Source organism: Pristis pectinata, chromosome 8 (assembly GCF_009764475.1).
Source record: "Pristis pectinata isolate sPriPec2 chromosome 8, sPriPec2.1.pri, whole genome shotgun sequence".
In the NCBI taxonomy this organism is placed as follows: domain Eukaryota; kingdom Metazoa; phylum Chordata; class Chondrichthyes; order Rhinopristiformes; family Pristidae; genus Pristis; species Pristis pectinata.
Window position 1 is genome coordinate 87,968,683 of NC_067412.1, and position 24,126 is coordinate 87,992,808.

General features: G+C 41.1%; 1 protein-coding gene across 2 annotated transcripts in view; it reads left to right on the plus strand.

Annotated features, from left to right (window-relative positions):
• Positions 1–16,511: 16,511 nt before the first annotated feature.
• Positions 16,512–24,126, plus strand: part of LOC127573194 (insulin receptor substrate 2-B-like) — an 81,561-nt gene continuing 73,946 nt past the window's right edge. For both annotated transcript variants that reach the window (XM_052021190.1, XM_052021191.1), the window contains exon 1: positions 16,512–20,160. In XM_052021190.1, the coding sequence (XP_051877150.1) occupies positions 16,584–20,160 (3,577 nt within the window). In that variant the 5' untranslated portion in view covers positions 16,512–16,583. The remainder of the gene's footprint in view (positions 20,161–24,126) is intronic.

A 24,126-nucleotide genomic window follows, 5' to 3' on the forward strand; every position in this document is an offset into this window, starting at 1 on the left:
CAGAAAACAGTAGAGGTCAAGTCATTAGATATATTCAGGAAGATGGCAGATATATTCCTTAATGTAAAAGGGATGCTGGGAACAGCCATGATCATGTAAAATGATGGAGCAGGTTCAAGGTACAAAATGGTCCTTTCCTGCTTGTAGTTTCTGTTTCTCTTTTCAGATTTTGACAAACCTGATTTGCATTTCCAGTATAAATTTAAGTCGTCTCAACAATAGGCTCTAAGGCAAAAAGGCGTTGTCTTTTAAACAAATTGATTTGGGGTATATTTATCAATCCAATGCACTGTAGCTAATTTTAAGAAATTATATATGTAAGTGAAATTCGTGTGGTTGTTAGAGTTGTTGGAAGTAACCTGAAGCCCGTCACTAGCACCTTGGAATTTACAGAATGAAAAGAAAGCTAGTTATGGTGTTGTAATTGTATATTTTCCACCATCTCCAATGCAAATTACTTTCCAGCTTAACTGCTTACCAACTGTTCCAACATGTTTTCCAGCCTATTTGCTGACCTACCATGTCCATTCAAATTGCTTCCCAGCCTGCCCATTTGTTATCCATCTCATCAGTTTGCTTTAGAGCCTAGTTATCTGTCCTGAGCGAAACTTGATCTGCCTTCTTGGTGTTCTTTCCATTAAAACATGAAAGAAGGCAGAGGTAAACACAAGGAAATAGGAGCAGGAATAGGCCACTACATCTCTCAAAGCTGCCCCACTATTCTATATGATTATGGAAGATCTATACTGGCTTCAACTCCTTTTCTATGCCAGTTCCCTATCTCTACCCTTATAACAGATCAACAGTATGTTAAATCTCTTGAAAAGATGAAATTTCCTGCAATAAAACACTTCATGTCATGCTATAAGCCATCTAATAACATCACTGTCTGAGCTCCAAAATACATTATGAACTCTGACTTGATTATAACATGGAACGACTTCCATTTTGATTCTCCAGACGAAGATATTTTTTTCTGAGGGTCAGCATAAGCCTTAGTGCAGTGCAGCATTGAAGAATTTGTTAAAGTAATTACTTAAAAAGTAAGGTATTTTTTCATATAATGGTAACAGATTCACTTTTTAAATTTTAATTTTATTTCTGATTTATCTCTACAAAACAAAACGATAAAAAATTAGGCTCAAGCATAACTCATGAAAGAGCTTATTCCCAGAGGGACCATCCACAAATAATCTTTAAGCAATCTATTTTTATCCCAAATATAGTGGGAAAGAATTCTTCTAAGGTTGCTTTGACAAAAGTTCATGCATGGTAGCATACTTGTATTGTACAGTCCATCTGAAGTACAATTCCAATGAAATTCATTGCTCTCCACTTCTGAAATTTAGTTGCATTGTTGTCAATGGATTCAAATTTCAGAACTTGAGTATGACATGCATATGGTGGTATATATGTTTTTAGAGCATGTAACTAGGAACAATTTCTACTCTAGAGCATCCAGGTTCATTTTTTCAATATGATTAGATACTGAAAATATGCTTACATACTGAAAATTGATTACATACTGAAAATTACTTACCCTGGCACATATAGCTGTTAGAATCAACTATTGATTTAAGAAATGATTATGTATTAAAAGCAAGTGCCATATAGACAAAACTTTTTAATAAGATATTAATCTTTGCTTGCATGTGCAAAACAACAGCAGAAATCATTAAGGGAATAAAAACTTGCTTTTACAAAGCACTCTCTGCAACTTGAGGATTCTGAAGGAAAATTGTCATTTCTGCAGTGTAATTGATATTGTAATGAAGGAAAGCCTTTAGTCAATTTTCCCTTATCAAAGTCCTACAAACAGCAACAGGATGCATGACTATATAATATCCTTTAATGATGTTGGTTAAGAGATAAATGCTGCTCTCTTTGTGATTGATACATGCCCAGCAAATATTGTCAGGGTATTTTGCCTGGGATTTCTCAGCACTATCACTTCCAGCTTTGTGATGAAACTCAACAACATAACAAACAGGATCACTTCAGTGTCTGTAATTGGTGGGAGATTCTCATTGATAGAAAACATAGCAGCATGGTGTTTCATTTCCATCTCTCTGCCCAGCTATCAAGAAACCCAGAGAGCATGAACAGATGAAGGAAATATTTTTAGGATCAGTGAAAATAACAAGAAGATGTTTACATAAACTTTAGTGTCTTATTATAAACCTTTTACAATATTCAAGAATTACTTATTTAGCAGATACAGAATGTCACATATGTGCTAAACATTTTACGTATGTACAGAAGACTTACAAGCTGGCAAAACAACATAATGCAGGCAAATTTTGTACAATTGTTGAAGCTTAAGGAGAGCTAAAAATAAGTAATGACCTTTAATATTTATTTTGACAGAACTTTTTCTGCAGCTTTAAACATTATAAGGATACTGAAAGGAGAGCTACAGATTACTTTTTGTTTTTCTTTAGTTTTATCTTTCTTTAAAGTAGCAGGATAATGTTTTAACTGATGACCCAGAGAAAGAAGTGTTTCTCTCTCAAATAAGTAGATAAATTTTTAGGTGACTTTATGATGCAAGGGTCTGTACTATCCTCGGTGGGTAAGCAAAATGCTGAAGTGCCAAAATTCCTGGTTTGAGAGGAGCATTGTTTGAGATTTACAACTTTGCAGGGCCAGATGCAGCCTATTTACTCTGGGCTTCAGTTTTCAAAAATTTTACTTAGTTCTTTGGCTGAAGAACATAAATGGTAGAAGAAGTAAGTCATTCAGCCCCTTATATTTGCTTACATTCAACAAGATCATGGCTGATACATTATCCATTATCTCAGTGTGATTTTCCTGCATTAACCTCATATCTCTTAATCCCAAAAATTTATTGATCAAGGGAAGAAGTATTCACCATCATGGCAGAATTAGGAACATCAATGGTATCGAATCCTAGGACTTCTGATCTGTGCTTTGGCATATGTATCACTGTTGAAAGGGTGTTGTTTATCAAGAGGAAGTACTTCAGAATAGTAAAGCATTTACAGTGATTGCATGTGGAGTCTCCTAGTACCTCAAGATACTATTTCCATGTATTGAAAAATATTCCAATCATACTTAGGAAGCCTCCTCCATACTCTGCAATTCCTTCAAAAAATAACAGAAAAGTTAGGTGTAAGCAGTATCTTCACTAAAGTCTGCACTCTTACTCAATTTCATGGATGATCTTGTGCCTTGTCCACTTCCTCATCCAATCCCTAAGTGTCCAAAGACCTATCATAATTAGATATCAATACTGAGTATACTGAGTGACTGAAAAACCACATCTGTCTGAGATTGAGAAAAGATTTACAATCCCCTAAATAGTGAAACTTCTCCTCATCTCAGACATGATTAAGATATCTTCATTAGTCACATGTACACTGAAACATACAGTGAAATGCATTTTTTGTGTAGAGAGTTCTGGCGGCAGCCCTCAAGTGTCGCCACGCTTCTGGCGCCAACACAGCATGCCCACAACTTCCTAACCCGGATGTCTTTGGAATGTGGGAGGAAGCTGGAGCACCCAGGGGAAACTCACGCAGACAGGGGGAGAATGTACCAACTCCTTACAGATAGCAGCTGGAACTGAAGCCGGGTCACTGGCACTGTAATAGCATTACACTAACTGGCACTAATTAGCACCTACCTTGTCCTGCGCACAAGCTAGAGAAATAAAGCACTGCAGATGCTGGAATCGAGATGAAAAACACTAATGTGCTGGAGAAACTCAGCAGGCCAGGCAGCATCCATGGAGAAGAGCAGGCGGTCAACGTTTCGGGTCAGGACCCTTCTTCAGGACTGAAGATAGGAAAAGGGGAAGCCCAATATATAGGAGGGAAAAGCAGAGCAGGGATAGGTGGACAAAAGAGGGGAGGTGGGGTGGGCACAAGGTGATGATTGGTAGATGCAGGTAAGAGATAGTGATAGGCAGGTGCGGGGGAGAAGGGGAGAGCAGATCCACTGGGAGATGGGTCAAAGGTAAAGAGAGAAAGGGGAAAAAAGGTAGAAAAAAGATAGGCTAGGAAAAGGAAGAAGAGAAGAAGCATGGTGGGGGGGGGGTTGTGGGGAAGGGGTTGTGGGGATTACTTAAAGTGGGAGAATTCAATGTTCATGCCATTAGGCTGCAAGGTTTCCGCCAATGGAGCATCTGCCTCCATACCTTTGACCCATCCCCCGGTGGATCTGCTCTCTCCTCCCCCGCAGCTGCCTATCACTATCTCTTACCTACATCTACCTATCGCCACCTTGTGCCCACCCCACCTCCCCTCTTTTGTCCACCTATCACTGCTCTGCTTTTCCCTCCTATATATTGGGCTTCCCCTTTTCCTATCTTCAGTCCTGAAGAGGGGTTCTGACCCAAAACGTTGACCGCCTGCTTTTCTCCACCGATGCTGCCTGGCCTGCTGAGTTCCTCCAGCATCATCGTGTTTTTCACGTGTGAATAAGCTCTCTAGTTTTGGTCATTCCAGTTAGAAGAAACAGCCTCTTGGCATTTATCCTGTCAATCCCCCTCAGAATTTGTATGTTTCAGTGAGGATCACCTCTCAGCTCTAAGTATTTACCAATCATGCTTCATAGGAAGTCCTAGGAATTAATCTAGTGTGGCTACACTGCACTGACTCTAATATCCTTTCTTAAGTACTTTTTTTAAACTTTACTTATACAGCACGGTAACAGGCCCTTCTGGCCAATTGAGCCCACGCCGCTCAATTACACCTATGTTAACCTTTGTATGTCTTTGGAATGTGGGAGGAAACCAGAGCACCCAGAAGAAACCCACGCAGCCACGGGGAGAATGTACAAACTCCTTACAGACAGCGAAGGGAATTGAATCCCGATCGCTGGCGCTGTAATAGCATTATGCTGAGGCCAAATCTGAACAAAGTAATCTAAATGTAGTTTCAGCAAATTCCTGTACTGTCAAGAGTTCCTTATTTTTGTTCTTCAATCCTCCTGTATGTATCAAGGTATCATTTACCTTCCTAATTGCTTGCCTTACCTGCATGTTTGCTTTCTCTATCTCATGAACCAGCAGACTAAGAAGATACATCATCCAAGAAGATTATGATTATGTATCTTGTTGCTGTTTGTAGGATCTTGGTAGGGGAAAATTGACTATTGGCTACCCTTATTACAATAGCAATTACACTTCAGAAGTAATAAATCCCTTTGGACATCCTGTAGTTGCAGAAAATGGAATATAAATTCAAGTTTTTATTCTCTTAATGATTCTATTATTGGGATGGAGAATCAAAGTGACAGGAATCTGGTAGGTCAGGTCACCCTTGCAAATTGAATAAAGGCATTCTGCAGAGCGTACATCCAATTTACATTTGGTTTCTCCAACTTAGAAGAGACCACATCATGAGCACATAATGCAGGACATTAAACTGGACAAAGTAAACTGCAGCTTAACCTGGAGGGAGCATTTACACCCCTAGATGATGCAGATGAAAGAGGTGAAAGGATGAGTGATATATCTCCTGCAGTTACATGAGAAGCTGCTGTGCGGTGAGTGAAAATGAAAGAGTGAACCAGAAAGTTGTCATGCAGTGGTCCCTTTGGAGTGCTGAAAGGGGAAGATGTGCATGGAGGGAAAATTAAGGAGATAATCCATTGAATGTGGAAGCTAGTGGGTTGGAAGATGAGGAGAAGGGGAACACTATTATTGCTCTGCATAGTATGAAGGTTGGGAAATAGAACAGATGTAGTTCAGAGCCCCATTATCTATGGTATGTAAACACTGGTATGGAGTGTGTCATCACCTGAACAGATACTATGGAACTGGAGAAAATGGGGGAATGGAAAGGAGTTTTTACAGGATTTAGGATGGTGGAAGGCAAAGTCAAGATAGCTGTGGGAGTCTGTGGGCTTAAATGGGCATGAGTCACTAAGCTATCCCCAGATATGGAGACAAAAAGGTTGAGAAATGGAAGGAAAGAGTCAGAGATGACAGATATGAAAACGAAAGCAGGGTGGAAATTTGCAGAAAAACTGATGGAACTTTCAGCATCTGCATGAGAGTTGGAAGGCAGCAGCAATGCAATCATCAATGTACTGGAAAGAGGTGAGGGAGAGAGCATGAGAGCAATTGAAACAAGGACTGTTCCACATTTACCACAAAAAGGCAGGCAAAGCTTTGACTTGTGTGGATTGTCTTAGCCATGTTTCATAAGTTAATGATCGCAGTTAAAGAAAACAACACAATTAAAGGAATGTAAAAGCTGTTAATTCACTGGAAACAAGTGAAGTTAATCTAGAAGTTGTCGTTGAGAAGAATTTATGCCAAGCAGAGGAGAGACCTGAGCAAGGGTGACCAGGGCTGCCAGTTGCTTGTCTCATTATTTTTCCATCACACTCTCAAGCTGACCTCTCTGTCCTTGGCCTCTTATGCTGTCCCAACAAAGCCCAATATATGCTCGAGAGCAGCACCAGCATCAGCAATCTTTTGATTTTCAAAAGAATCAGCCTATTTCATGTCCACTTGGTTTCTGGGCAGGCACGGTAGTGTAGCGGTTAGCGTAACGCTATTACAGTGCCAGCGGTCCAGCTTCAACTCTTTACAGATGCAGTTCAGAGCCCCGTTATCTGTGGTATGTAAACACGGTAGTGTAGTGGATGGCGTAACGCTATTACAGTGCCAGCGACCCAGGTTCAAGTCCTTACAGATGTAGTTCAGAGCCCTATCTGTAAGGAGTTTGTATGTTCTCCCCATGTCTGCGTGGGTTTCCTCCGGGTGCTCCGGTTTCCTCCCACATTCCAAAGACATACTGGTTAGGAACTGTGGGCATGCTATGTTGGCGCTGGAAGCGTGGCGACACTTGCAGGCTGACCCCATAGCACTCTATGGAAAAGATGTACTTCACTGTGTGTTTTGATGTACATGTGACTAATAAAGATGTCTTATCTTACCTTTTTAGGAGTGCATAGTAAAGGACGACTTTCTTCCTGTTCAGCAACAAGTGCTTTGACGCTAACATAGAAGAACAGCTAGTACACAAAAAAAAACATGCAGAGTCATAAGTGATGTACTTGGTAACACCAAATGATACTGATCCAAAACTTTATTAAGAAAGAAAATCACATATCATTTCTCAACTGCCAGACCAATAGTTCACAATTATGGTCTTGGCTTCTATGTGGAGTTGGATCCTGAAAACTGGCACACCCTTTTGAGTAACTTGATGTCCCTGGCAATGTTTGTTACCTTCTGCTACAGGAAGAACACAGTACTCAATGGTTGCTGCAAATTCTAAATCCTGCAGTCAGAATTCATGGAGTGGAAACTTCTGAAGGTGGATATTATGGTACAAAGACCTGGATTGTGTGACAGTAAACATGACAGAATATGAGAAACTAGATACTTGTGCAGTCAAGAGACATTCCTTCTCAGACAAGGAGTGCGCTGTAATATATGCTAGAGAACAATGCCTAACTATTTTCCAAGAGAATAATAATATGCATTTGTGATTCAATTAATTGGCTGATAGTCACCTGAAAACACTCAGAAGACCTAATGAGTAATTTTTTTCTCTGACACTCCAGGGTTCACTGCAGTTAGAGACCACACAGCCAAATATTTCCAAATTGACTGTGCTGTTGCAACAGAAGACTCTTTCCTAGCATTACGTCAATGGCATTCTTTTTTCCCCTAATTTGTGGCAGTTATACTCCACGTCTGAAAAATTAAAAACATGCTGTCTTCCTTATTTAGCTTCAGTCAGCTAAGACCTTTCTCAGGAAGTTGTGTTGCTTATTGTGAATCAGAGGTTATGCTGAGGGCTTCCTCATAAGAGAGGGCAAGTTGCACATCATCATTGAAAGGGTTTAGAAAGAAGTTTATAACAGATACCAGATGGTGTACTTAGTATTTTGCTCAGCTCAGGTTAGTTCCTTTTTCAAGTGCCTGTTCAGCTCTTTAAATAGCGAAGGCAACCTCCTACTCTTACCAAATTTTCTGGACACTTTTAACTTATTAGACTCCTACCAGCAGGAAGTCAGACAATTTTCCTGCCAGTGTTATATAAATTAGCTGACTCCAGAATTTCTGACAGGGTCAGCTTCCTCTGATTTTAGTGGGCAGAAATACCATTAATGTCATTTCAATGTGGTCTGGGAGTTACCAGGCCTATAAATTTATTTTCCTGGAACCAATCAAAGAACATTTACTTCAGTGTATCTGGTATTGCTTATAATCTTCTTTCTAAATCCTTTCAATGATGATGTCCAACTTCTCCCTCTAAGGAGGAAGCCCTCCAACTCGCAAGAAGTGACACCACTTCCTGAGAAAGGATATGGAGGCTCTGGTTAGCACGTAAAAAAATTATTTAAACCTGACAGTTCTGGCACCATTATATCAGGAAAGATTGAATAAACTTGGATTATTTTCCTCAGGAAAGACTGATAAGGTGACCTACTAGAGATTAAGATACTGAAATGGTTTGCTAGAGTGGAACTGGGGCAACTGTGGAAAAAAATGTTCACCTAACAAGTGAGCCAGAACCAAGAGTCAAAAATACAAGCAGTCGCTTTTAAACCAATAGGAAATTTTGGAATTCCTTCCTTGCTGAATGCGAATTTAATTTCCACAGGGAGTGGCTGAATGAAGAAGGGAAGATGCATTCAAAGTGAAAGGAATGGGATTATTGATGGGGTTAGATGAAGTAGGATACATAGATAGATACGAACATTTTAATTAGCATGGGGTAGGCCACTTGGTCTTTCTAGCCTGTTGCTCCATTCGGTACGATCATGGCCCATCTGATTATAACCTTAATTCCACAGTCCTACTTAGCCCAATAACCTTTCACACCCTTACTTATCAAGGATCCAATCATCATTACGTTAAAAATATTCAAAGATTCTATTTCCACTTCCTTTTGAGGAAGAAAGTTCTAAAGATTCTGAGAGAGAAAAAAAGAATCACCTCATCTCTATCTTATGGAAGCTCTGCAGAAGACAGCTTGCATAAAGCATAAACACCAGCTTCAACTGTTGGGCCAAATGGTCTTTTTCTGTGCTGTAAATGCTTTGCAACCATAGGGAATTTTGTTTTGTGCCTTTTATCTATAAAACTGGGCCAGAGCAGGAGTATGCATTTCACAGCTGTGGGAGTCTTCCTGACTGCCAAACCTGCTATCAAAATGTACAGAGTAAATCAGTATCATTGTGCCCACCACTGGAGGGATCCTGACTTTGATGGAAGAATAATAATAAAAATGTTCCATGGCTGCAACATTCCAAGATGTTGAGGGAGAGAGTGATTCTATCATAGAAGCTTTGGGTGAAAAAAGTTAAGTTATATTGACTCTATTGTATTACTACCAAGGTTCCCAAAATAAACTACTAAAAATATGAAGGAGAAGTGCTGAAAAGAACTATTAAAAACTGCTCATCAAACCTGCTATCAAAGAATAGTGTGAACAGATAGCCAGGTGTGAGAAAGTCTTTGTAATCAGAAGAAAGATGATTAGAGAAACAAAATAAAACTATCTTTCTCAGAAACAGGATCTGAAGGTTAACAGCCAATCAAAGTAGCAGAAAGCTTTGAGATGCAGACTTCAGTTCTATATATCAGGCACATGTCATTGACCACATGGAATCTCATAGTCACCAAACTTTGAGAAATTCCTGTTTCCAAGAAGTTGACATCTTCCACTCCACAAACCCAGAGAAAGAGAAAATGTTAAGTGTAGCGCATGAAATTTGGAGTTATGTCGACAAGCATCAGATTAAGTTTTAATGAGGGAACATAAGGGTGCTGCTAGGGCTGGAGGGTGGTTGGGGGGCTGCAGGTGAGATAGGGAGAAAGTAAGTGTGGAGGGTGGAGAGCACAGGGACAAAAGAAAGAGAAAAGAGGTAACTGGGAAAGCTAGGAGGCAGCTGTTGCCAAAGCTTCTCTGCCCAAGTATCACTGGATCAAGACCTTGCTCTGTCATCCCTGTGGCAGCTAATGTGTACCAACTATCCCACATTAAAAGAAGTATCACACAGGTGATTTCCATGACTCTTTATGAAGTTTGGGACCTGTAATATCAAGACCCGCATGGCCAGCATAAACAATGATAGACCTTACATTGCTCTGCGATCTCAGTCAGGGAACATCATTGCCTTGTGGAATTTTAGGCCCAAAAAATAGCTCTAAATGGAGAAGCAGCATTCAGGATGGCTTTAAGAACCTTGAGCCCATTTGTTGGAAACATGCAAAAACAGAGGATAAGAGAAGATATTTATTTATTAGTCATATGTACATCAAAACACACAGTGAATTGCGTCTTTTTGCATTACTGAGAATGTGCTGAGGGCAGCCCACAAGTGTCGCCACTCTTCCAGCGCCAACATGGCATGTCCACAGCTCCTAACTCATATATCTTTGGAATGTGGGAGGAAAACGGAGCACCCGGAGAAAACCCACGCAGATACAGGGGGAACGTACAAACTCCTTACAAACAGCGTGGAATTGAACCCGGGTCACTGGCGCTGTAATAGCGTTACACTAAACGCTACATTGCCAAGCCGCCAAAGGAATGCACCCTGTCCCACAGACTAGAGAAGTAACATACTCACAGATTCATACCTTCCAGACAACATGTGAAATTCCAACATAATCCATGACATCCTGTCACAATGGCAGGACACCCAGCAGAGAAAGCAACACTGTGGTATCCAGGCAGGAGGGAGAAAACCCAGGAGTCATCAATATCAATGCCAGATCCCATGAAGCTCATGGTATCAGGTAAAACTTAGGCAAGGAAACTACCTCCTGATTATTACTTTCCATCCTCTCTCACTGAATCACCACTCTTCATTTTGATCAACACTTGAAAGAAGCACTGAAAGCAAGAGCACCAATTATAATCTGGGTGGGAGACAGCAATGTTCATCACCAAGAGTGGTTTTGAGGTATGATCACTGAATGAGCTGTCCAAATCCAGAAGGATAGACTTGTCAGATTGACTCTGCATCAGTTGGTGATTGAATCAACAAAAGGAATAAACTCAGACCTTATCCTCGTCAGTCTTCTTGTTGCAGATGCACCTGTCCACAATAGCATTGGCAGAAGTGATTGCCATATTCCTTATGGAGACAAAGCCTGTCTTCACACTGAAGACGTCCTCCATCGTGTTATGTCCCACTATATTCATGCTAAACAGGATATACTCAGACCAGGTCCGGCAGCTCAAAAATGGTATCCATGAGGTGCTGTGGACAATCGGCAACAGGATAAATGCATACTGCCACAATCTACTATCCAGAGAGCGGATCAACCCTGTTTCAAAGAGTCAGATTGAAGTTCTGCAGTCCTTTTGTGATTTGTGGTCAACAATTGAAGGACTAATAGGAAGAGGATGCTCCAAGAACATTCCCATCCTCAAACGCGGCAAGGCCCAGCCAATAAGTGCAAAAGTCAAGACTGACGAATTCACAACAGTGTTTAGCCAGATGGAAGATCCATCTTAGTTCCTTTCTGAGATCCCCACCACCACAAAAGCTAGTCTTCAATCAATTCAATTCACTCCACTTGATATCAAGAATTGGCTGGGAGCATAAGATACAGCAAAGCCAATGAGACCAGACAAAATCTAAGCTGCAGTTCTCCGGAACTAGCTGTACCTCTTGTCAAGCTGTTCCAATATAATTACAACTCTGGGAGCTGCACAATAATGTGCAAAATTGCCCATGTATGTTGTGTTCACAAAAAAGCATGAGAAGTCCAATCTGGCTAACAAATGCCCAATCAATCTACCACTAATCATATGTAAAGTAATGGAAGGTGTTATTGACAGTGCTGTCAAGTAGCACTTACTCACCAATAACCTGCCTGGTTTTCCCCAGGATCACGTGGCTCCAGAACACATCACAGTCTGATCCAAACATGGACCAAAGAGATGAATTGCAGATGAGGTGAGAGAGCCTGCCCTTGACACCAAGGAAGCACTTGACCAAGTGTGGCATCAAAAGCTCTGGTAAAACTGAAATCAATGGGCATCAATGCACTTCAATGACTGGAAGATGGGAAGGGAAGATGGCTCACAGAAGGGAAGACGGCTGAGGTTATAGATTAATCATCTCAGCTCCAGGGCATCACTGCAGCAATTCCACAAGGTAGTGTCAAAGGCCTATCCAGCTTCAGCTGCTTCATCAATAAACTGCCTTCGATTGTGTGGTTAAAGTGGGATGTTACTGATGGGCTCACAATATTTAATTCAATGTTCGACTCTTCAGCAAATGGAACAGTCCTTGCCTGTGTGATAATAATCTGGCATTGACTAATGTGGCAAATAATATTTGTAGAACAAAGGGAATATTTTTTATAAGTTCAGACCAAATGACTTAAGGTGGTAGTTAAAATGAGATTATATTTCTTTGTCTGTTGTGTTACTAATGCTGTGCGATATGCTAGAAGGCTAGACTATACTAATAGAGAGAAAAAAACTGAGGCAAAAATCAGAGATGGATGACTGGCAGAAATGGCTAGGTCTGATACATACAGAAAGAAAGAGCTATTTAAGATTGGAGAATTCAATATCTAGTCTGGAAGGCTGCAAGATGAGCAGATGGTATTGTTCCTCAAGCTTGCATGAGGCTTTGTTGTAACAGTGCAGGAGACCATAGATAGGTGAGAATGGGGCAATTTACAGTGGCCAATTAACCTCCCATTGTAGGCAGAGATAGATAAAATCTTGATAACAAAGGGGATGAAAGGATACCGTGAGTAGGTGGAAATGCAGAGTTGATTTAAATCAGATCATCCAAAACCAAATGCCTACTGCTGTTTCCAAATTGAATGTTCATATGTTCTATGGCATTTAGCTCATGTATGCATTGAGGTTATGAAGAGGTCTGGAGACAAATGGTTTGGAACGGGAAGTGAGCACTAATAAAGTTTGCCAGTGTAAAAGTATTAAGCAATCATAATATTTTATTTATAAGATATTTATTTATTAGTCACATGTACATCAAAACACAGTGAAATGCATCTTTTTGCGTTACTGAGAACGTTCTGGGGGCAGCCCGTAAGTGTTGCCACTCTTCCGGCGCCAACATAGCATGCCCACAGCTCCTAACCCATATGTCTTTGGAATGTGGGAGGAAACCGAAGCACCCGGAGGAAACCCACACAGACACATGGGGAGAACATACAGACTCCTTAAAGACAGCAGTGGGAATTGAACCCGTGTCACTGGCGCTGTAATAGCTTCATGCTAACTGCTACACTAAAGATAGGGAAGGTACACTTGCCAGATTATTTAGCACTTTTGCTAGAAGAGTCTTGTACACTTAAGCCAGGCTAGTGTTAGGGACTATAACCTCTGCCATGCCTCATTCATGTAAAGATCAGGTGGAATATTTCAAGATGACTGGGCAGTGGTTTGTATGATGCTGGGGATCTTGGAAAGCAGACACTCTGGACAAATGCAAATTCTTCACCATTATGTCTGCTGTGGTCCATCTCAGTTGACAAGTGATGTGTTGCCTGGAATCTTTCCCACTGACTTCCTGATGGAACCACATTTTGGAATTCATTCATTCTTTGCCCTGGTTTCTCTTGAGAAGGAGGTGGTAGTGAGCAGTCTTCAACTGAGATGTTTGCTAGATATTTTTGGAGGGCATCTTAGGATCAACCATTTGGGTTGGTCTGGAATCACATATTACCAGACCAGACTAGGCAAGGATGCTAGATTTCCTCTTCTGAAGGGGATTAGGTAATCAAGGTAGGTTTTTACAACAATCCACTAGCTTTTATGGTTAGACAGCTTGCTGTTCCAAAATTCCATATCATCAATCAGAATTTAAATTCCACAATTGCCATTGGTGGGGTTTGAATTTGGGTCACTGGATTATTATCCAGGCCTCTGGTTTACTAAATAAATGCACTGCCACCATATCTAGATGTACTGGAGCTGTCATATAACATCTAGTCTTTGTTATGATTAGCATTCAGCCAACACTTTCACAAGACTGGTATCTAATTATAAGGTGTACTGAGTGTTAAATTTGACACTCCATTTTCCAGTTTCTGGTAAACCACTGCTGATTTGCTAGTATGAAGGTTCTCAAAAAAATGAGGAATGTGCCTGGATAAGAAAATTGTTATATTCAGTTCCACTGTTGCTGATTGTTAATAGCACTTCATTCAAATTTGGAAGAACTCAGATTAGATTTTATCAAGTTGATTTAGTGCCACACTGCACATTGAATTTGGTTCTCAAATCAGTAGCAATTCACAATGACAAGATGGCCATGCCCACCAATACTCAGGAGGACAAATAGGCTAGTGAGATGAAGGTAAATAATTTACTCTCTCAAAACCTGACTCATGCCAGTTTTACTAACCATCCATGTCCTGAAATATAGTTGTGGTCATAACACTGAGCCACTTTGTGGTAGAAATTGAAGTCTCCTACTCAGAAAATATTGCAGTATTATTTATTGACAAAAGTCTTGCTGCTAATGATAACACAAGAGACTGCAGATGCTGGAATCTGAAGCAAAAAAACCGCTGGAGGAACTCAGCAGGTTAAGCAGCATCTGTGGGAGGAAAGGAACTGTAGCTGCAGGGTCTTGACCTGAAACAGCTACAATTCCCTCTGCCCCACCCCCACCCCCACCCCCACCCGCTGAATCCCCCCAACAGTTTGTTTTTTGCTTCATGCTAATGATGTTCAATGTAGAAGTGTATTGCTTCATCATGTTGACACAGTGCAGCATGGTTGGTGATATAAAGATCAGTAAGATTTTGTTTTGGTTCAAATGAACCTATAAAATTTCATGGAGTCCACAGTCACATTTGAGGACTCCCATGGACTATCTTTATTTGACCAAACATCACATTCCATTGCTCTTGGTTGTTATGTAGACAAACAAATTGTTTCTTACTGCTATCTGCACTGTAACAAACAATTCGTGTTTTTAAATCATTTATCAAATAAATATTACAGTGGACTGCAACAAAGTGTTTAAAATTCATATATTTCTTTATATTCCCAATTTTTGTGCAATAACTAGTAAATTTTCATCTATTTATCATTTAACTTCATAATCTTCAGTACGGTTACTGCAGCAGGCAGGTGCCCTTGAGCCAAATAAGAGAAGCAGTTTGTTCCAGATTGTAGCGTATGCGCGAGCATTTTTTTTGGAATTAGAAATAGAGGCCTTATTCAGTAAGAAAACCTAACTGTTTTTACGAGTCACAGATCTGAGAAACATTGCAGTAGATTTACAGTATTTTATCAACCTGGTGGGTTTTTTTTAGCAGCTTAATTTGGGAACAGCAGTTCTAAAAAAAGTGCGGGATAAGACGTATTTGAAATATTAATGAATCAATAATGTAGAACCGCCCCTGTAAAGACAGTCATTCCATCCACCTTTATTATCAGTTTAAAGACTAAAAGTGTCAGAATAGGAATATATACAATAAGCAGATTGGATTCATCCAATCTCCAACATACCGGAGTGCGTACGTAGGTAACAACATCTCTTTTCACTGCGGATACCAAACGCTTATTCATCACAGATTTTGGTGTAAACAACACAAGAATGCGCAGGGGGGTGGGGGTAAAAAAGCACGCCTGCGCTTGCACGGCTTTCTGGCAAATGCAGTTTTCTCAAAGGATTCCCTTTCGCGGAAAAAAAAGTGTTTATCAACTACAACTCTCGTGAGGACTGAACATGGTGTGCCTTTCCATTTCTTCAAAAACTGTTTGGGGGAGGGGGTCAATTTAAATGCAAATATAAAAGTTACAAATATATATGAATTCAGTGAAGTTACATCTTAAAGCAAAACAATTTTTGCAAATTTGCTTCCCTTTCAAACGTTTGTTATATCTCAATTAACAGCCGGTTCTGCAGCATTAACTATATTACTCATCTTCCTTCCCCTCCATTAGTCTTTCTGATGATAGCGAAGAACTGCTGGATGCTGGATGAATATAAATTAACGAAAGATTTTTCCTAAAAAAAATTAGCGTATTGCAGCTTTAGCACCACCACTTGCCCAACAGCCAATAAGAAGTGAAATTGCACAATCACAAACTGATTTACACAATACCTCGCCTCAGCAAAGCTTTGCAGGTCCAACAAACTTGGCACAGGGCGGGAGCGAAAAAAAACACACACCGCCCACTGATCCCGCCCCTCCTGCCAGACGATTGGCACAGACGCAAGACGGACGCGAGCGGACCAACCGACGTCCCGATCTATAGGCCCCCGGCTCACGATTGACAGCGCACCTGGAGATTTGGGCGATGCTTAACTGGCCGGCCTTTCTGCCAGTCAGCCCGCGACTCCGCCCACCCACATTAGGGCAGCAAGTACGGTTCACTCCGTGAAGGGTACGTCACAGGTTGTTTTTTTGCCGTGACTGAGAAAAGGGGGGCGGGGGGAAGGGGTTGAAAATCAGTCCATTCCGATGTGTATTTTTACGGGCAGTCGGGGAGATGTTTACGCCGCCAAAACCCTTGAGGTAAAGTGATAGCTGAGTAATTCCGCGGGGAGGAGGAGGAGGTGGAGGAGGAGGAGGAGGAGGAGGTGGTGGCGGCGGCAGTGGCAGGGTTTCCTTCCATCAGGGGGCAGCCGGTACAATGGCGAGCTCGCCCAATTATTACCACCAGGAGCATTTACTACTACGCCGACACTACAACAACAGAGGGGACAATGAAAACAACCGACGCGCCGCAGACACGGCTGCCAGGAGAAGGACGGTGACAGTGGCGGCGACGACGACAACAACAACAAACACGCCGCCGTTACCGCCGCCGTCGTCGCCGGCGTCAACGGTAAGGGGTGGACACGCGCCGGACTCGGCGCCGCGCGACGGGCTCGCCAGCAACAACAACAACACGGCTCGGCTCGAGCCCGGAGTTCAGGCGCCTCCGCTGCGCGAGGCGGCGGCGGCGGCGGCTTCCAATGCGCGCGAGACGCTGGCGGCCGGTGGCGACGACGGCGGGGGCGCGCGGGAGCCGGTTGTCCCCGCGGCGCGAGCGGCGGCTGCCGCCGCCACCGCCACCACCTCCACTTCGACGACCATGGACGGTTACGAGGACGTGAAGAAGTACGGCTACATGAGGAAGCAGAAGCACGGGCACAAGCGCTTCTTCGTGCTGAAGGGCCAGAGCCACCTGGGTCCGGCCAGGCTGGAGTACTACGACAGCGAGAAGAAATGGAGAAACCGGTCGACCGCCCCGAAGAGGGTCATCCCCCTCTATCAGTGCTTCACGGTCAGCAGGAGAGCAGACGCCAAAAGCAAGTACCTGGTAGCTCTGTACACAAAAGATGAATACTTTGCCATGGTGGCGGAGAACGACCAAGAACAAGAGAGCTGGTACTTGGCCATAAGTGAACTAATGAATGAAGGGAAGAAGACAGTTTTGGAGCCTGATGAAGTGGAGGAAAACTATGGCAATTTTACCCCTGGCACAGTTTTCAAAGAAGTGTGGCAGATTAACGTGAAGCCAAAAGGGTTAGGGCAGACCAAGAACCTGACTGGTGTGTACAGATTGTGTCTTTCCAGCAAGATGATCCATTTTGTTAAAATCAATTCTGACGTGCCTTCTGTGCATTTGCAGTTGATGAACATCAGGAGGTGTGGCCATTCTGAGAACTTTTTCTTTATTGAGGTCGGGCGTTCAGCTTCAATTGGTCCTGGTGAGTTGTGGATGCAGGTAGATGACTCGGTGGTAGCTCAAAACATGCATGAAACCATTTTGGAGACAATGAGAGCTTTAAAAGCTTTCACTGAGTTTCGTCCCAGAAGTAAAAGCCAGTCCTCTGGGACTAACCCCATATCATTTTTGACTCGAAGACATCTTGGTAATTTGCCACCTAGTCAGACTGGATTGCAAAGGCGTTCTAGGACGGAGAGTGTGACTGGGACTTCTGCATCCAAGAATGAGGCATATCGTTTTCGAACATCTAGCGAAGGTGAAGGTACAATGACAAGGCCCTTTGGGTCTGTTACTGGAAGTTTAATCCACTTAAATTCTGCAAGAATGGGCTTGAGTAGAGGAGATGGGGGTAGCAGGTATGTAAAGCCACCATTTGGCCCTTCAAACCATAGTAGGTCAGTATCTCTGCCGGTGACATACCTACCATCTACCACAAGCCCTGTAAGTGTTTCTTCCAGTAGTGGGCATGGTTCAGCATCTGATCCCCTTACACGCCCATCAAGTTCATCCATTTGTGGTTCCCCAAGTGATGGTGGATTTATTTCCTCTGATGAATATGGATCTAGTCCTGGGGACTTCAGGTACTTCCGTGTTCGGAGTAATACACCAGATTCACTTGGTAATACACCACCAATTCAAGAAGAAAACTGTTTATGTGATTACATCTCAATGGACAGACATATTAATGCTATAAATCCTGAAAGCCGAATAAGAGATGACTACATGGTTGCTGAGAAAGGATACAGAAAGAGGACCCACTCTCTAACAACCCCTGGTGCTGTGATAATGCATCAAAAAACTACACAGACAACTTCATCTTTGGAAGAGTCTAATGTTGATTCAAACTGTGGGGGTATTGGTAACCAGCTGTCATGTTCTGCCTCACCAAAGTTGACCTGTCATCCTTACCATGAAGATTACAGTGATGTTGAGATTGGGTCATCAGTTAACCAAAGCCAAAGTAGACCAAGAGATGATGGTTATATGCCAATGATGCCTGGTGTTGCATCTACCAGCCATAATAGAAATCATGATTATATGCCAATGAATCTTAAAAGCATTTCTGCTCCAAAACAAATTAGTTCTTTACCGGCAAGTCAAATAGACTCAAGGGGATACATGGTGATGTCCCCAAATGATAGCAGCTCTCCAGTACGAAGCATGTTTACAGAATATAGTTCCAAACTATTGAGCAGCAACAATGAAAAATTATCAAATAGTGACTATATGGACATGTCCCAAAGAAATCTAAATACACGGAAATTATCTAGTGATGTTTTCTATAATCACAATAGTCCTGAATCTCAAAAGTCTTACAGCTCGTATTATTCACTGCCTAGATCATTCAAAACTCCTTCACAAGAAAACGGTGAGCATGATGAATATGTTCCTATGTGTTCACCAGGAAGGTTGATGTATGGGGAGGCATCGTTATTTACTGGCAGTATTACCAACAGTGGTTTAATTCATGAAACATCTCATTCTCCAAGGACACTTAACCAAGATGACCGTGTTGTACAGAAAGGCAGGGTTGAAAGACCAACAAGGTTATCACTGGGCACGCCAGAAGTAAACAGTTTACCAAGACTGTTTGAGCAGAGTTTGCCACCTGAGCCAAAAAGTCCAGGAGAATACATTAATATTGCTTTTAGTGAGAAAACTAGTAATACGCCATACTCGCTTTCTGCAGAAGGATCCCCTTCTTCTCTTGGCTCCAGCAGTGAACACCGACGCTCTCCGTTGTCAGACTACATGAGTGTAGATTTAGATGTACAGTCACCAAAACCAGCTATTCTTTCCTCAAATTCTTTGACTGGTATGCCCATTGTTTCAAGTTCAAGTGTAACTAGAAGCCAGCCAAATGATGCCTACATCAGTGTTCCTCTTGGTGCTGCTTGTGTCAACACACCTGCGGAGGTAGATGACTACACAGAAATGACTTTTAATTTGGCGGTAACAGCCACTCATTCTGCTTCGCCAAAGCCTGACAGTGCAGAGGTGACTAGTCCTACTGCCATTGTAAAGCGATTGTGTATTATTGATCAGTATCCTGGTATGAATACCTTTCCTGTCCTTAATCCTCTCCCTGATGCCAATCATGCTCCAAAGGTGATCCGTGCTGACCCACAAGGAAGAAGGCGCCACAGTTCAGAGACATTCTCCTCAACACCCACGGTGGCATCCTCATCTCCTTTTTTTGCTGATGGGAGTAAAAGGCACAGCTCTGCTTCATTTGATAATGTTTGGCTTAAACAAAATGACTACGCCAGTGATGAGCACAGAAGTACCATGTGCAGAAATACATCTGCAGGATTTCAGAATGGATTGAACTATATTGCTTTGGACTTAAGGGAGGATCACGGATGTTGTGAATCAAATGGAGGTGTGCAGACTCCAGATAAACCCCACGTCGCCAGCAGAATAGATTCTGGAGGCTATGCCAGCATAGATTTCACCAAATCCGATGGGCTGAAGTATACCTCTACGTCTGAAGGTTTGTTCTGCTTTTGTTTTCCATTTTTCAGGCGATCAAAGTACAAGGTTGTGTGAAGCAATGAAATATTAACTGAATGTCAAAATGGAGGATAGGAGTTTGTGCAGTGACTTGACAAGTTGTATGCAGTGAAATGGATGCTTTATAATCTTGGATTTGTGTGTTGTACAGTAAATATATTCTAAATCTGATTTGTTATGTTAGAAGGACATTGGGAGGAAGTAAGCATAACTTGACATTATTTATCCTATTTCTCTGCGAGTGTGCACTTACTCCACATTTATTTGCCAGTGAATGCATTATTTTCAGATACAAGCTTTTTTGATGTAGCTTTGCAAGGCCATGTTTTATCCTCTGCTTAAATGGAAGTTTGGAATAATTAACAGCCTTTTTTTGAATTTGCAGCAGTAAGCTTTAGTGATATTACCACAAATACAGGGAGTTCCTTGGGAGTCAGGAGGCAGGTAGACTGTATAGCTATTGTTAATTGTTTGGTCTGTACAATTTTCCAGTTGTAGTTCTTGGTTTACATTTTCTTGGGGCAGACCTGTTTTACTGTACTTTACCATGTTTTCCAGTCATTGGCCAGCCTCTCTGTAACAGTGAGAGAGAAGATTTTTTATAACTTAATGTTCAAAGCCTGGTGAATGGTATAGATCTAAATGATGCAACATAGGACTTTTGTTTGCTGTTTGTGGAACTAATGCAAATAACTGTAGATTTCAGTGATTTGCATGCTGGTAATCTTTTTGAGAGTGAGGGGAAATAAGCACATAATTGACTACCACTTTGCTGCTTTGAACCTAATATAATTTATCTTACGAATAGAGTTAAAACAAACTTAAATCAGGGTAGGAGAAATGTTATTGAAAGAGTGTTACGTAGAAACTGAGAAGGGGATTTTGTTGATAATTTGAATAGGGGAGTATTGCATTTCATTGTTACTGCGATGATATTACTGCATTCATTGTTTTTGTAAAAATTAGCTGATGTGGTGGTCATCTTGAATTTTTGCCAAGTTCACCAATTCTAATGCTGGTTTAATGAGGAAGTCATAATTAACAAAGCCATGGAAGAATGTCACATTTTCTAATAAAGGATGGGATTTTTGGTTAACCAGGGTACTGTTTATAACGGTATTGCTTGTACCTCCAGTGATTGTTAAATTAATTGTTGTCTAGATCATGCTGGAAAAGCTGAGTTGGCAATCTGTTTGCTTATTGATCCGTGAGCTTGAGAACAGCACAATGAGAGCCTAAGCTGCGGATTCGGTGATGAATAAAGAGTAAATGTTGCACCATAATTTCTTATTGAAACAAAATGATGTACATTGTGTAAAAGACACCCGGACAAAGGAGTATTATTATGAGTGACAGTTTGAAGTTATAGGGAGGCAGTTGAGGTAAAATCTTCAGTTTACTGGTTAAGCACTTTTGTTTTTAGTTTACTTTAAGCACCATGCTAAAGCCTTTTCTATTATGTTTGTAATTGTATACAAATCTGGATCTGCTGAATAGTCAATGTTTCAATCATATATTTGGAAAAAGGCAAACTATTCATGCCAGCCCTATAAAGTTTGTTGCATTACTTTCGGTCAGTGACTGTTATTTCCATTTTATGCACTTTAAAATCTCACCATCATATTTCTGAATCGTACAAGATGCTGTTTTGGGAGCATGATATTACAGTTAAATCAACCTATTGTCCACTGACATTCAACTCAAAAAAAAATTAGATGAGTTTGATAATTTTCCAATTCAAAATCTAGCAGTATTGTATGAGTCAAATTGTGTACTGGTTGATGGATGGCATGAAAGAATGGTACCAATACCGAGTCCTTTGCTGAAAAGGAGGAAATTGTGCAGAGACTTGAGCAAGAATATCCAAAAAAAAATGTGGTGTACTGCATGTAAACAGTGGGAATAGAAAACATTTGTGTATCACCTTAAGGTAGAAACAATTCCATGTCAGGTCACTTTTAACCCAGGAAACCCCTGTACTGAATGTGGAAGGTGGGAGATTGTTCTTAAAGTTCATGAAATACTTAAATTTCAATTGTTAAAATCCTTTTGATTTACTTGAATGTACTTCCAAATTTTGCTGTATTTGCATTAATATTCACACTAACTGATTTAATATTATTAACAATCTTGGATAAAAATTTTATTGATTCCAGAAAACAGTGACCATAATTCTTTTAGCTATTTTATTCTGTTGGTTAAATTTCTGGATCTTTTTGAATGTAACTTTAAAAACAGGATCCTTCTTTCAAATCTGAAAGAAGGAAAACTCAAATATCTGATTATTTTGTTACCAAAAAGTCCAAAGAAGTGTGCACAAAATCACACACTCACATAATCATCTGTTTTTTTTGGAGGAAAAAAAATGAAGTTTTTCAATTGGTATTTTAAGAGAGTTGGATCATCTTTGTGCTGTTGTCATTGTGACTTTTATACTGCAGCACCCATGATTTCCATTACTAGTGGTGTGCCACAGGGGTTAGTGTTGGGACCCTTCTTATTCATTATTTGTATAAATGATTTGGATGCGATTGCATAAGGCTTGATAAGTAAGTTTGCGAATGACACAAAATTAGGTGTTGTTGATAGTGAAGAAGGCTATTGTAGATTACAGGGGGATCTTGATCAGTTAGGGAAGTGGGCTGAGGAGTGGTAAATGAATTTCAATATAGATAAGTGTGAGGTGATGCATTTTAGAAAGTCAATCCAGTGTAGGACTTTACTATGAATAGTAGGGCACTAGGGAGTGTAATGGAACAGAGGGACTTAGGACTACAAATGCATAGTTCGTTGAAAGTGCCATCACAGGTAGACGGGGTGGGGAAAAAGGCGTTTAGCACACTGGCCTTCGGTCAGGACATTGAGTTGGGACATTATGTTGCAGTTGTATAAGTCATTGGTGAGGCTGCACTTGGAGTACTGTGTACAATTTTGGTCACCCTGTTGTAGGAGAGACATGGTTAAACTGGAAAGAGTGCAGAAAAGATTTAGGAGGATTTTGCCAGGACAAGAGGGCTTGTATTATAGGGAGAAGTTGACCAGGTTAGGTCTTTATTTCTTGGAGTGCAGGAGAATGAGGGGTGATCTTGTAGAGGTTTATAAAATCATGAGAGGCATAAGTAAGGTGGATGGTAGCAGTCTTTTCCACAGAGTGAGGGAGTCCAAAACTAGGGCATAGGTTTAGGGTGAGAAGGGAAAAATTTAAAGAATTGGAGGAGCAACTTTTTCATGCAGAGGGTGGTGAGTATATGATGTGATGATATTGAGTGTACTGTCTGAGAGCTCTAAACTTGTCAAGACTTTTAAGTTCTATCTAGCATAAGTATCTACAAGTACCCTCACTATAGGGAGATTATACTGTGTCAACCTGCACTTCAAGGACTAGTTTACTTCACTACTTTAGTCTCTGTGGAAAGGTCTAGCTGTCAATAATCACTATTTCGAACGGTGGATCCCTTCTCCCAACCAAGGAGACGATGCTTCCAGCTAATGAAGCAGTTTAAACAGTTTATTTTAAGTGAGACATGTTTAATTCTAATGAGTAATTCTTAACAATGACTTGTAACTTGCAAAAGATTTCCAAACACGTGCAATTCTTACAAGCTGAAAAAGTCATATTGACAAGTTGCAGATGAACAAGTTGTCCGTGGCAAAAACCAAGGACTGAGGACTGAATTCTGGATCTTCTTTCAGTAACCCCTTCTCTCTGTCATTTTCCCCTACCCTGATTTCTTTATAACACTTATACTGTTTTTTCACTTAGTTGACATCATTGGCATGTGATTTTTTTTCAACCACATTTTCAAGCCAGGTGACTGGAGTGTTCTAATTAAGTAAAGGTGGATCCCATTGTTCTCTTGTTCATGTTAAGAGGCTGAGCAGGCAATATTGGTTCCAAGTTTAATTTAGCAAACAACAAACATCTTGAGCCTTGGACAATTTCTGG